The 15587-nt window shown below is 42.0% G+C and overlaps 1 protein-coding gene across 1 annotated transcript; it reads right to left on the bottom strand.

Moving 5' to 3' along the window:
* Positions 1 to 1097: 1097 nt before the first annotated feature.
* On the bottom strand, positions 1098 to 15363 carry RGCC (regulator of cell cycle). Its single transcript, XM_074564714.1, has 5 exons — positions 15226 to 15363; positions 14874 to 15053; positions 4905 to 5012; positions 3315 to 3377; positions 1098 to 1710 (listed from the first exon to the last, which is right to left on the bottom strand). Exons 1-5 carry the CDS (start codon positions 15320 to 15322, stop codon positions 1703 to 1705), a joined length of 456 nt encoding a protein of 151 aa, XP_074420815.1. The 5' UTR covers positions 15323 to 15363; the 3' UTR covers positions 1098 to 1702.
* Positions 15364 to 15587: the final 224 nt, after the last annotated feature.

Raw genomic sequence — 15587 nt, 5'->3', positions numbered from 1 at the left:
GCGCAACTTGAGGCCATTTCCTGTTGTCCTATTGCCTGTTACTTGGGAGAGGAGACCGACCCCCACCTCTCTACAACTCCTTTCAGGTAGTTGTAGAGCACAATAAAGTCTCCCCTCAGCCTCCTTTTCTCCAGGATAAACATCCCCAACTCCCTCAGCTGCTCCTCGTAAGACCTTGAAGGCAGTTTTTCCTCTTCAGAAAAATACTCCACCACCTTACATTGCCCTTCTACCTGAAAGGAGGAAAAAAAAAACCCCACACAACCACCTCAAGGTTGTTTCAGACTGATTAAGATGTACCTGGTTCAGAATTACGTTTTCTTACCAATGACTAAAACTGGAAAAATCATATGATGTTTAACAAGACCCAAATGTTTTGGTCAATTTTTTTTGAAAATCCAAAGCAGGGAGATGGATTTCCGTCATCCTCATGGGGTTCCCATCAGCAAATACACAGTAGACTTTCCCCTAGCTGCAGAAGATGGGTCCAAGTCCATGGTTTAAGGGCCCTAAGCAATTGGGTGGTCACCGTGCCATGGGCTCAGCGAAGACAACAGACCAAGGAGGCACAACATCCAGACCACTTATGTAACTGCCCACTGGCCCGGCTTTGGTCAAAAGACGACCTGGAGTTTAAACAAGCCCAGCTGACTTGGTCTGAACAGATTAGAGAGCCATTGCATAAGCAGCTCAGACAGCAGAACCGAGTGTAATGCCTGCAGCAGCTGGAGGAGAGCTCCCACAATGACATCTCCAGCAGCTGATGCACACGGAAAGAATCAGGTTCCTTGTAAAAACACAGGTTCACCTTCCACTCTTTCAGCGTAACACCAATAGCCAGGAAGTCTTTTCATAGTGGTAGGCTGCCGGACTCAAAGGGCTGGTATCAGAAACATCCAGACAAGTGTTTTCTGGGTGCTACAGGATCTCCACACCTTTAAACCCATAGGCCTAAATGTCTGACCTCCCAACTCGTACTTCATACGTAGAATGAATGAATTTTCAAGCTAGCTTTTACCTAAGGTTTGAAATAGATGTTACTGTTCAAATCTGTACTAAGTCAGTGTTATTTCATTTGTATTAAAGCAAGTCTGAAGTAACAGTTTGACCAATTAATTTTATTATTTTCCTGACTGTATTATTTTTACGTAGTACAAAATTCTCCTATTTAAGCAACCTGAAAAGAAAAATATTAAGTTCCACGTGAAGCCAGCATAACACATTTTGCCTAACAGGAAATACATCCTTATCAGATATTTTAAAGCTTGATGTTTTCAATAAGAGCTTAATTTGTACTTATGTTTCAGAGTTCACGTGTTCATATGAAACTTTCAGACATCCAGATTCCAGGTTCAGGGTTTATTTGCATACAAAAATATATTATAATGGAAAAAAAGCATTAAAAGTTCTCAACTATATAAAATTACAAATATATTTTCATAAAAGCAACTTTAAATTAAAATCCAAGCTATAGTTTAAAGCAAAATACAGCTGCAACACTTAAGTTATCCTATTCCATCTGCTGCAAAGTAACAAAACTGATGTTGCCAGCTAAATACTTATAGGATTTGACAAAGGTTATGTTCAGAAGGTGAATATCTGGGGTAGCACAGTTATCAGACAAGGGCAGCAGTTCTCGGTGAGTGATGTCACTTATCCTTCAGATGACATTCATAGGCAAGTACAATGCCAAAGATTCATTTCACATACCTGGAAATACAAAACAAGGAAGACCATTGAGTTCTATATTAAATAAGATCGCATGTTGTTGAAATACCAGACACCCTATCTATGCCCAGCATGCTAGACTGCCCGACAGGCCAAAATTATGCCTTTTTAAATTAATATGAGAGCCAAAAGGTTAGTGTGTAAAAAATCAAGGCAACTACTGTTCTAACGAGTGCATTAGGCTTGAAAAGGCACCTGTACAGAGTTCTGTGTAACCTCAAGCATATAAATACAACTCCTTAAAAACATGATGATAAAATATCAGATGGCAGTTGGACATTTTCCTCAGACTTTCTGTGTGATAGTGTATCACTGCAAGACAAATGGCACTCTATAAGTGAGACTCCGCTGAAATCACTAGAGATTTGCTTAGTCAGGTTAAAAAAAAACCCCAAAACCCAAAACCAACAAAAACCCTCAAACCCACCACAGCAGGTGGCACCCTCACCTTCAATGTACCTTGCAAGGGGACAATGAAACCTATATACCATATGCAGTCGCGCTGTGCAAGATACAGCAACGTATATTTGTGACCATATTTGCTGGTTTGGGGTTTTCTTGCTCTACACAAACCTTCAAAAACTCAGAAGGTTTTTCAGAAGGGCAGTCAAATAGGTTTCAGTGGTAAAGATGGAGTTGGCTCAAGCATACATCCACGACAGAAGTCAGGAAACTAGAAATATATTTTAAGTAAGAGAAGTGAAACCGGGATTAAGCCACAAGTAAGATGACAGGGAAGTAGGAAGCTCATAAGGGCAGCTGTCTTAAGTCCAAGGCAGATGGCCAAGGCTTCAAGAAGTAGAGGGAAGGGAAAACACCTAATGAATACAAGAAACTCTCAGTTCATAGTTTATTAGGGGAGTTTTGTTCATGCAGCTATTTAGGTCTAGTCCTAGAATTTGTTGTTTTGGGCTCTATAGTCTGGTTCCATACCACAAAAAATGTATCATGTCCATAACAGCACAGGAAGAAGCAGAAAGAATAGGCAGAGTACGTGGTTGGAGATAGGAGGGTGGATTTTTTTTTTTTGTTCTTGTTGGTTTTCTTTAAAAATCATAATGAAGAACCTAGTACCATAACTGGAAAATACAATTTCTAGATAGTGACAGAAAATGTGATCTAAGTTCCGTTCCTGGTAAAGACAAGCACAAACAAGATTTTGACATTTAATCTAAGTCTATAGATACAGATGGCTGCTCCTTAATTCTTTCATAAATCAAATTCTAGAATAAAAAGGTTTCCCTCCCTTACAGTTACTCAGATTTACAATGAAGAAACAAACCCCCATGTTTTAGCTGAGTTTTGAGCATTTAAGCAAGTGATGTTTACTTGATCTATATGCTGTCAGGGAGGGGTGAATTGCAGCTGCCTCAGAGGTGGGGACCAGAGTTCACTGAGTACAGCCTTTGTCACACAAACTAAACTGCATACCTTGGACATTCAGGCAAAGACTAGAATTTAGTCTATTTTACCTTTTTATCCACCGAATGATCCATAGGTCTAGTCTAGCAAACTAAAATGAAGCCACATTATATAAAATGATTGCTACCAAGTGAGAAGCAGCCTACTAACAAAAATCTACTTACTTGCTAGTGTTCTGTCAAGATCAGCAATGAAGTCTTCCAGTTCTTTTGTGTCTCCGAGCTTTGCTGTAAAATAAGAAACAGTTAAATACTGCTCAGCCATGCCATATTTCTCTGGCCAAAAGAAACACTGGAACCACACAATCCCCCCAGATCATTTTCAGTGGTATCAAAGGTGCCGTGGATTGGTTTCAGGTAAGTGCGATAAGGTTGCTGCAATGTCCAAATGCACTCTTAGAAAGCAGGGGGAGACTGAATTAAAAGTCTAGTTTTTACTGTTTGTCAGAGGCAAAGCAATCCTCTTCTTCAGTTTCCTTAAAAAGCAGAGGCTGAAGTGGAGAAAAAAAGCTACGTCAACTAATTCATGTCCTTGCTACTGTGGGAGTCCTTATCGCATGTATTCAGATATTGCATTCATGGCCCTAATCAAACCCCACCCAGTTAGCTCCCAGTCCTACCCAAACCTAACCCTCTTAAATCATCCCGGTATCACTGGTTTGCTCTGATGTCAGATCCTTTGATCTTGGTCCATACACTATAAATTTGGATCCGAACATCCACCTAAATTCCCACTCCTGAGAACACCACTGGTTCCATTCAATCTAGTTTTACTGCCAGTGGCTCCCTTATCGCATTTCTGCGGTCTATTCCAAGCTGGTTCCAACTCTATTTCTGTCTTTTTGTCTTCTCATCAGGAAGAGCATCTTGACCTTTAGTGTAATTCCTTGACAAGTGTTTCCTGCCAGTTTAACTGAACTTTTTTTTTTTTTGCTACTTCTTATTAACTATTACTCATCATTTCTCCCTAGTATCATGCTAATGAGAAAAAAGAAAAGGCATTTTACTTTTTTGTGACTGGCCAATGTGGAAGCGACAGGAAAGTGTGAAAAGCTCTTGAGCATGCATCTGAGAAGACTAGTTGGAATGAAAGTACCATGTAGTGTCTAGGTATATCTGTTCATTTATTTATACATCTACGCCAAAGTTAATCTAAGTTAAACTAAATGAAACAAGCTCCTGAGGAATTAGATCAGCTGCAAGACAGATGCCACTCTGAAACAGCAAAGGTACAAAGGAGGAAGGAATTACTAGTACATGCTTGTATCAGCAGTGCAGGGTTTATATGGACCCCACTAACTGTGTTAACTTCAATGGGAGCATATGGTTTTGGAGAAGTCACCTACTGCACCCCTGCATTCAGGCTAAATATTTCTGTATATAGACAGGACACTTAAGTTACTTAGTTGCTTAAGCTAATTCTTAACTTGTTTTTTCTTTTAAGTGAAATATGCTGTAAGTTGTACCATGATTCCTCATCAACCAAAAAAAAAAGTTATTTTCTTTAGCTTGGTGTTTCAGAATCAAAAGAGTTGCCAGGTCACCTGCAAAGAAGTGTGGGTGCATTGTGCTACTTCTATTTATAATCAAGACAATAATACTTAAATCTGCAGTGTGCTTAACAGTAATTCTTAGTTTTCTTGTCATTTTTATAAAAAAAAGAAGTCAATGCACACATGTGAATCCTGGCTCACAGAAAGAAGCCTAGAGAGCTGAGAATTAGGAAGAAATGCCAATAGTTAAAATTAAGTTTACCTTTACATGGAGTTACTGATGGAGATGGCAAGCTTGGCATAGATGCAGTTGGAGAGTTAAGCTTTTCATCACTGAGACTGAAACTATTTCTGTAGAGTGAATCTGCACCTGTAAAAAAGTTATATTAAAGTAAAATTAACACTTTCTGCTATTTTGCAATACAATTAAAAAGAGAGAAGTGGGACATTTCCTACATTGGCTTCAACATCTGTAGAACTCAAATTTACGGACTTTAAAGCCAGAGTGACAAATAAATCATCTATCGTGTGAAGGCTGTTACAACACCTACTGTTAAAAAGCAAGCAGCCCTAGACCAAATCCTCACCCCCCCACCCGCCCCCGTAAGGGAAGCGTCAGCTTCCCCTGGAATCAGCATCACTTGGAAAATACTACAGGAATGGCAATCATCCCACACCCACTACATTAGGCCTGGTAGGACTGGCTCAATTCACAATATTCTGGGAAATTCTGAATTAGTTTGAAATTCAAATTAGTTTGAGAAATTACCTGAATTTTTCAAAAGCTATTTTAAAAGCTGTATAAAGAGCTCCAGGACAAAGACAGTCCCCCAGAACAGAGAAGATATTCAGCACTGTCTTCATCCCTGAAGCAAACTCACCCATTTCTCCATACTCTGCTGCTTCAGTCTTGTGTTCTAGAGAACCTGTACAGCATCTTTTAATTTTCTTTTATTCTGTAACTCTCTGGAGTTCACAAAGCAGTAAATCTGTACACAAGATGTTCTGCAATCTTATTTTAGGTGGTCTTTCAAAGAAAGCTTTTATACGCCATGGAAAGCAACAGGAAAGGTTCCAATACTGTTCTGATGTTCTTGGATTTTAGACAAGGCCTTAACTTTCAATAAAATGATCTTTATTTTTTCTCTTTTCATAAAGAGAGAGTTCCATGATGCACAGTGCACACAAAGTATTAGTCATGGCTCCACTGGAAGGAGGAATTGTCATTGTGTTGGAGACACTAAAACCGCTGGTTCCTGCAGTTTTGAGCCAGTGACCTGAAAACTGTAGTTCTACAAAAAGAAACCGTTGTAATATGAACATGGCAACAGTCTCCATTTATTTGTCACATGTCCTAGGAAAATAAATGTATGTCTTATTATACAGCGTGGTGACTACCACTGCCATCATTGAGGGCAGCAATGTTGCCTACCTGCAGCACATGTAGCATTTGTCCTTGGAGCCCCAGCATAGGAGGTGGTTACACTGCATTAAGGCCATCCAAGTCAGAATTGTCACACTTCCTTGGACACCCGTCCCATGTGCTGTGCCAGGAGATGACTGCCTCAGGTATGCTGCTGAATTAGCAAAAAGGGGACAGGACCACGGCTCACCTTACCAAGATCTGCACATCTGCACCTTCACTGAACATCACCATGATGTCTGCAAATATCAAACAGGGACCATCCCCCAGCTGACCACTCCTCTACCGTAAGTTCCTCCTATCTTTGGGAAGAAGAGCATGTGTCTACACACCTCATCTCCTCTAGCCTGGAGCCCTCACCAGCATAAACCCACCTTCCACAGGAGTATACAGGTACAGTGTGAAATCAGGCCAGGCAGGACAACTGCATCTAAGCCTGTCAGATGTTTCCTCAGCTGTCTATTTGTTTCTTCTGCGCTAGCTTCCAAGCCTACCTCTGCTGCAACACACACTGAAGAAGCTTGTGCTACAAGCTTCACCCCAGAATATTTTCCTCTTTCACAAGCATGGTGACCCACCGTAGTGGGGTCTTTCAGTTTGCTCCACCATCACCTGGCAACCTCTTCCAGCATATGCACATGCTACCTGCAGCTCTGTGCGAACGTGAGCAATGATGTGAGTGACACCTGTTACCTGGGACTACTGCTTGCCCAAATCAGCCACCAGTTGGTATTTCTTCTTCAGAAAGGGTGGTATGCTTCTCCATACTAGTTTTTGGTTGTGTGTTTGTTTGTTGTTTTTTTTTTTTTTTTTTAATCTTCACTCTTAAGTGCCTGTTCTCCTCTCTAAACCTGAGCAGATCAAACCCAGCCTAATTAAAACTTCAGATATTAGAAAGATTTGAGGAATACAATGCAGAATTGAGATAGTTTTAGATAGAAAAATGGGAAAATAAGCAATTTTAAAAGTAGCTCCCAAAAAAACAACCTAAAGGGGTAAAAAAATCTGACACTGTTCTGCAGTGATGTGTCATCAGTGTTGTGCTACACAACACAAACCCCGTACATTAATGGAGTGAAATAACAACTAAAGGGATGATAAAATTCCAGTTTATAGACCAAATTTCAACTAAAACCACATTTCTTTCCAGCCAAGATGCAAATCCCAATGACCATGAAATTTAGAATGGAAAATTCCAGCTGTTCAGAAGAAAGCCCCTACCACCACAAAAAAGCCAAGTATCTCGTAATGCCTCACACAAACAGACCTGTAGCCAAGACTACAACTCACTGAAACACTGACGGAACAGACCATCAAAAGACAGAACACTTTCCAGGCAGTGTATTTGAAAACAGCAAAGCGAGAACTTCCAAATGATTTCATATTTTAAAGGCTTTAGAGCTAGTTGAATTAATAAAAAAATAATCCAGGGAACAACAGCTACAAAACAGAGCGTACTTTTAATGTGGTGTCTATGCTACTAGTATGCAGACACTAAGTGCAGTGACGCTGGGAATGTGTATTACAAACCAATCCCCATACACCAAATTTAAAGCTCCAGTTGCTCTTATATATAGCTGGAATAAAGTGTTCTTTTTGTGAATGCTTGTGAGGGCAACTCAAATTATGAAAGCTTTAATAAGCCACTTAAATTGGCCACAAACTTTTCACACAATTCTTTTTATTCATATCCATGTACCGAGCTACCAGTCACCTTTGATTCTTTTTGTGGTTTTTCTCTCCATACTTCTTCTATAAGCAGTTGAAAGTACTGACCGCTCACCTCGCAATGTATAGAGACCAAAAAAACATTATTTCATACTGGCTTCCACAAGCCTTATGCTGGGAAATATTTACAACCAGGCAAAGAGAAAATAAGACAGAACTGTTGCTTTAAATACCTGAAGGTTTTTTTTCCAGTTTCAAAAGGTGAAATGTTTTTGCAAAACAGTGTCATCTTCTGATGGATTGTAAAATTAGTATTTTCAGGAAAATATCAACATTTATCTTTCTCAAAAAGCAAAAACATACTTTAGCTACTGGCTGTGGCCACCAAGCAGCAGAAATTCTGGTGATGGGAGGAGGAATGCATTGACTCCACCATCAAGGTCATTATAACTGCCGAAAACGATGTGCTGTTAAAAAAACATACTTGCGATACCCATCGCACAAAAATATCTGCTTTGGCAAAGCGTGGCTGTAGGGCAGAAAGCTCTGGGAAAAGGACGCATTAGTCCTTGCTTTCTACCAGCTGCCACAGCCAAGATTTGCTCATTCACCTCCAATAATGGCCCTTGGAAGATTTCCGCTGCCACACAAACGCAACATCCCCTGCAATTCAATAGCCAGAGGCTGATGCCAAGGATCTCTCATCACTGCTGTCCTTCCTCATCCAGCCCCTCTCACACACCACCACACAAGTTCATCTATCATCCATTACTTATTTTTTCACTTGGTATCTTCATTCTACTGCCTGTGTGCATATATAGACTATGCCCCTTTAGCTATTTTAACAAAACACTCAAACTATCTCTTTCAAAAAGGGCCTTAAAAACTGAGAGTTAAGCTCCTGAGTTGATTTACGTGAGTCAAACTAAGCCAGTAGCTGCAAAATTAGGGGTTTGGAATAAATATAGGTGTATTTTACTTTGGCAAAGTAATCTGTAGTTAGTATTGACCTTTGCTGTTCCACTATATGGTTAAACCACAAAGAAAAACCATGGCAATACCATGTAAATATAGAATGTCCCCATGAAATGAGTAATTGAAAGGTTCTGGGCAGTAATAACTGAAGGAGGAAAACCTCAAACTTTTCATTTTAAAAACAGACAATGGAAGAGTTCAGCTGTCTGACTTCTTTAATATTATGCTCTTTCTAGTACCGTAGTTCAGGATACAATTTTAAAGAGCACTAGAGTGGGTAAAATTTTTACTGCAGTTTTCAGTGGAGAAAGTTTTTAGAGGAAAAAATAAATCACATCTCAAAATTTTTCAGAGAGGAGCTTTAAAATTCCACGTAAGCCTCTACAAGCCATAGATTTATTATAAAACAATAGTTCAGCATTTAATGAACAGACTGCACAACTCATTCCTAGGGAGAACATAGCCTACTTGTTAAAATAATAAACAAGATAAAATCAGGAATTTCTAATGCCAACAGTAGAAGCAAGAAACATTCATGATGCAAAGAGCTTGTTTCACAATACATATGTTGCAGCCCTCAAGGATAGTGTTTCTTTTTGTCATAATCACAGTTACACTCGGCTGCGTTAGTTGGGTGTTTTTTTTTGTTTTTGCCAAGCTAACAAACATCTGTTTCAACACTGACACAAAAATCACACCTTTTCACTATCTTCTATATGTCTAGGCTTCATGATTTAAAAGATTTCAAATCACATAGTTAAAAGGAAGTTAGCTAGGAAGCCTGAAATGCAGATATACAAGCGTGCCTTCTCATCATATACAAAGCCTACCTTTCCACTCCCCCACCACACTTATCTGTGAGGCGGCGTTTCCAACTCCAACCTTCCCCTTTATTAATGCTTCCCTTCTAAAGTGTAAGAGAAACAGGTATGCTGGAGAGGTAAGAACAGGAACTCTTACAAAAAAGCACATTTCTCATTAAATTGAAATACCAGGAGAGAAGCCTACGCACCTGAAACTTCTGGGTTTTCTTCCTTTCGAATGTATCAGTAATTTAATAAAACATTATTTCTCAGATGATTTAATAAAAGGTAATTTCTCCATGAGTCTCACTTCATTTTTTCTTTATAAATATTGTATTGCCTTCTGGATAGAGACAGGCCATTAGAAGTTTGCAGTAACAGTCTACCTCCTTAAAATATTCTCCTCTTCATCATGTAATACTGGGATTTGCTGTTAAGACCATCTTTGCTGCTAATCTATCACATATCTCATAGCAGATGCCTATAGAAGAGTTTAAGAGTGGTGCTGCCACAGAACTGATAGTTCCCAGATAAACTCTACCAGGTTCTAGTGATGCACAGATCAATACTTTTTCTAAGACAGCAGATGCATCTTAGCCTACAGCAGTCCCCGATGGCCCTGTCCCTCCCATCATGATTTTACCTAGTTATTTTTTGAGTATGTAAACTTTTATCATCCACGATACCTTAAGGCAATAGGTTTTACAGTTTAACGATACACCATGAGAAGAAATGGCTCCTCTTATTTCTCTGAAACATGCTGGTTTAATTTGATTTCCTCATACTGGGTGAGGTAGCAGTCACTTTCCTAATGTCACTTAAGATTTTCTGGAAGACTAGCTTGTCCCCACCCAAGTCAATCTCTCCTTTGGGCTGACAATCACAGTCTATTTAGTCATTCGGAAACTATTTTATTTCTTCAATAATTTCTTTTGCCTTTTTCTGCACCTTCTCTATAAAAGATTGCAAATGCAAGCAGGCTTTTCAGGATGGGTGCTGCAGTATTAACAGTGGCTTATGCTTCATCTCTAGATAGGGGAGGCATTGGCACAACCACGCAGAGACATCCATGGCACATAACCACAAATGCTTACGCTACACCAGGCACTGGGTGCTAACAGCTACTGCGCAATCCTGTAGTTGACCCGCACCTGTTTGATTTTGAAATTATAAAATTAAGAGTTCTAGATCCACTCAAGGTCTTTTGTTGTGTTTAAAAGCCAGGAGGTATTTGTCAGAAAACATTTACACACTCCTAAAAATAACTATGAAGATACACTGCAGGCTGTATGAGTGCAAGAATTGAATGAAGACATTTATTTTGCAGTGCTTTTAACAGAGAGGCTGGAAGTTGAACCTGCCTCAAGAAAACACATCTGGAGCTACAAGTGTGAAACATTTCTGAGAGCACAACAACAGATCATCGTTTAGCTTTCTGGTGGTGTCATAGCTTTAGCACAAGAAATGTTAGAGTGCTTCCCTTCACAACCCCTCAAAGTCCAACTTTCTATTCATTATCCTAAGCCTAAGCTTGGAAGGCTGTCCTGACATTGCCATGTACTAGCCATGCCACTGTACTAGCACAATGCACTGAGTGGACATACAACATACATGGTCAAGTTCACACTTTGCAAGCTTCCTCCAGCACATCAGCAAATGATATCTGTAAGAGTTCATCAACGTAACTACAACTGCACTAGTGACTTTTGCCAGCACAGCACTCTTAACACAAATCCTATTTTATGACAACCAACATATGCTGCAAAGAGCTATAAGGTATTCCTCAGCTTAGAAGTTTCAGCACGATTAATAACCTAAAGTACAAAGCTGTTACACTTCGATTCGGTTGAGTACATCAAGTTGAAACATAACTGGTACTCACTCACAGCCCAGCAACTCAAGAATGCCTGCTGGAGTAAGTCAGCAGTTGCATCATGATTTCCAGCACTGACCTAGTCAGCTGTTGTGGTTAATGTAATACTTGTGGGCCAAGAACTAAGATCATCACGAACATCTGCACATGCGAGCCTTTCTATTACTGTAAGGTCTAGAGTCCATTGTGTTAGGTACAATGCTTAACCACAGCCAAGACAGGCCTTGTCCAAAGATCATTTAGTCAAATAACAGGACAAGTTGTGGGAGAGCCAAGTACTATAATGCCCATTTTCCACAGTAGTGTCTTCAAATTCTTATTTTTTTTTTCTTACAAGCCTGAAATATGTAATATAAGAATTTCAGGTAGTACTTTTGGAGCTAGGTCCCTCAAGAGGGGATTTTTGGGTTAAAAGCAATATTTCCAGGATTAAGTATATCAATAAAAATCTTCTGTAAATACTTCTGTTAAATTAAATGGGCTCATCCTCATGGCAGAAGTCCCAGGAAAGGAAAGTCTTTCCTTACCATACTACAAAACAGTACTGTTTGAGTATGACCATTTGACACAGGTCACCGGCTTCCCATAAAGTTGAATTTAAGACTGATTCAGGGGCCCCGAAACAAACAGTTGCAATGGTTTAAAATGTTACCTCCCCTTTACAGTCTAGAATCAAAAGACATCACTGCAGGAGTGGCCAAAAGACACATACGCCTAACCTTCAGCCACATCACATGAGTTAGGACGCTTAGATTAACCAACAAACAAGAAGAGACAAAATATAATAGTGTGAACTGTTTTGTACATACATGACAAAGTGTACTTCAAATAGTCTTGGCTCTGGATAACAAGATTTTGCAAAGACGTAAAGAGTCTTCATGAACAAGAGGATCATTCAAACTATCTGCAGATATAATATTGTTGGAATTTCTGTTGGGTTGCTACAGATTCCTGCTGTCAGAACTTGCTCTTTCAGCCCAGTTTGTCCTTCATCCTGCAGCAATGTTTAGCCTAAGCACTACCATGGGAAAAGCGAGGTCATGAATTCAGCACTACATCTGCACTAAATGATAGAGACCAAAGGGAACGTGAACCTAGGGGGAAGAAAAGCCTGAGTTTGAACAAAAAGAGCCTGGGTAAGAATTCTGTTCTTAAAATAGATGTTGGGAGTGTAGCTGTATTACATCAGACACTGGAGCCTGTTTTATAAAAGGAGTTCTTTATAAATCTGCAACTCCTCTCCAATCCTACTATAACTTCAAAATAAGAAGTTGTCCATGCTGAAGGACGCCTTTAGGAATAAGAGTTTTACTGGGCCTGTTCTGAGAAATGAGGAGAGCCAGCTAACTTTCCGTTTCCCTTCCCTTAGACATATCCTCATATGCTTGACACTGTTGGACGCCAACAGAGCACTCTTAGTGCACCTCCTGATCCAGTATATGCCAGTTTCCAGAAGTTGGTGACTTCTGATTTTTCCAGAGTCACTTTTCACATGATGCACCACCAAGGGAAGAACCCCAGCACAGGACAGGATTTGGGAGCTTGACAAGTTCCTCTTACAAGATCCTTAAGGACTTTTACAGAACCATCAAACCCTGTCTATCCTGCTATCCTGTTAATGCCTTCAGCCTAAATCAGTGCAGATTTCTGACACCGACTTTTATTTCCCAGATCTTCCTGAAGATCTTGTCTGCCAATTTGCATGAGCACGTTGTTTCTCACCAGGCCTCCTGCCCTGTCAGAGAACACCATCTTGCTCAAAACGCCCTTCCTGTCCATCCTAAACAAGCTAGCTATTTTAAGCTCTGTTCAGGATTTAAGTTTTCTGAACCACAGCAGATATACTAAGCAACTACAGATGTCTTTATCCATGCAAGAAGACAAAGTTCTTGATACTGTTTTGGCTTTTTTCTTGCTTTCTCAACAATAAATTATTTCACTAGATAAATTGATGGAATGAAGATTTTCTAAGTGTCTCATGTGTGGTAAAAGTATGTGAGAGGTTAATGTATTACAACACTGAAGACTGCACAAGAAAGAGCAACACTAGGGCTGTATTGCTGCAGTTAATAATAGACTTGGATTTACAACACGGCTCACATAGTTCATTAGTCTGATGCAGTAAAGGCAGACCTCACCTTATGCACCCTCTGCCATCCAAAAGGCTGGTGTCCAGCCTAAATTGGGTGTGCATTTCTAAACTTCCCTCAGAGGGAAAGAGATACTTGCAAGGAGTGGTTCATGCACTACATTACGAAACAGCATAGCAGCATCTGGATCCACATACCTCCACTGACTTCAGGGAAAAAAAATCAAACTCAAAAGCACTACATGGAAAGGTATCCAAGTTCAGGGCAGTTAAAACGTTACCTGTCAATGAAATGAAATTAATCCTGCCCATGATGATGGAATAAGGGGCTCCGATAATATGGAGAAGCTATGCTCTCACAGCTTAAGCACTAGGAAGATTATATTAATGTTTTAGTGCTAAATCAACAGAACTGCATGGTAAGTTGCTGAACTTACGAAAATGCACAACAGAAATAAAAGGAGCAACTTTAAGTAACTGAAAAGCAGATAAGCATCTTAAAACCTCCTGTACAGTTTAGGATCTAAAAAAAAAATAGGTATAGCTTGTTTGTTTTTAGCAGAACTTACTTCTGACAAAGCAGCCCTTGGGTCTACTGCTCCCGAGGAGAACAGCAGTTTCCAACCTCACTGTCTGGAAGAGAAAAGATGTTTTCTCTCCCTGACTGGCAAAAAAAAAAAAGTAAGAGGGGTAAAACTTTTTTTCCAAGATAACTAGAAAAACCTTAGTTCCAATTCTATGTTTTCTTGCTCAAAGCGGGTCATGAGTCGGTATCAGCTTCCCACCCTTCTTGTACTAGTTTCTGCATGCACTGTTCCTATGCGTCTAGTACACTCCAGTACAAGTTAGCTTAAAATTACCACCTCCAAAACAGTGATAACACTAAACCAGAAGCCCGGGTGAGTTTCAGTCTCTTCTGGAAAGCACAACTTCAGTTCACTGTCTCTAAACTGATTCCTCAGCTACTGAGATACAACGGATGGACCCCGTTAAATCCAGAGATTTTTTTTATTATTATTATTTTATTTTTTTATAACACCGGGATGCCTGGGTGTTCCAGCAGCCTGGTGGAAGCCCTGACCTTTACCTAGGGCCAGTTTTTCAGCCTGGTCTGCCCAGGAGCCCACCTTGCTGCGGCTTCTTCCCCCCCTCCCCCGCTGTTCAAACCCAGCGGGGCCAGACTCCGCATCCGTCCCGCTTCCAACCCCCAAAAAAGCAAATAAAACGCGATTTATTTATTATTATTTTTAACACGGGTTCCTCGCACAGGGTGCCTGCCTCTCTCAGGCAGGAGGGGGACAGGCTGGTTTAACACCCGCTTTTGAGCCTCCCTCACCCACCCACCCCACTCCCGCCCCAGAGACGGGCACGGCCGGACGGACCGATGGACGGACACTCACTCTCCGAGTCGCTGAGGCCGCTGCCGTCGCTGACGCTGGCGCTGCTCCTCCGCTTCATGCGCTCCAGGTGCTCGCCGTAGTGGAAGCGGCGCCGGCCGGCGGGGCAGGAGAACTCCGCCAGCACCGCGTCGAACTCCCCCAGCGCCTCCGCCAGGCCCCCGCCGCCGTCCTCCCCCAGCCCTGCCGGCCGCAGCGTGAGGGGCCCGCCGGGCGCTGCCCGCCCTCCGGACCCCCCGCGCTGTGAGGGGACACCCGCCGCAGCCCCCTCCCCCAGCATCCCGAGCCCACACCCACACCCCGGCGGAGGGAAGGGGAAAGGGTCCCGCCGCGCCCCCCCCTCACCCGCTCCCACCTTGACCCGCCGGCCGCTGGGCCTGAGGCGACTTCATGGCGGCGGCGGGCGGGGGTGCCCCACCACCGCTGCCGCCCCAGCCTCTTGCCGCCAACATGGGCGGCCCGGCCCCGCCGCCGCCGCCTCTTATACCCCGCCCGGGCTGGGGGCTGAGGCGGAGGGGGCGGGAGGAGGAGGTGGCACCACGGCCCGGCCCGGCCCGGCCCGCCCAGGGGGGCCGGCGGGCGGTGCAGGTGCGCCGGGCCGGGCCGGGCCGGGGGGGAAACCCCACGGCCTGCGAGCCGGCAGGGATGTTCGGCCGGAGGCTGGGGTTTGCAGACCAACATGAGTCCCTTGAACACTCCAGTTCTGGGCTCCCCGGT

This window comes from Larus michahellis, chromosome 1 (assembly GCF_964199755.1).
Source record: "Larus michahellis chromosome 1, bLarMic1.1, whole genome shotgun sequence".
NCBI classification, from domain to species: Eukaryota; Metazoa; Chordata; class Aves; order Charadriiformes; family Laridae; genus Larus; species Larus michahellis.
Note: the sequence above shows the minus strand (reverse complement) of the source record. Positions and strands in the feature narration are given on the sequence as shown.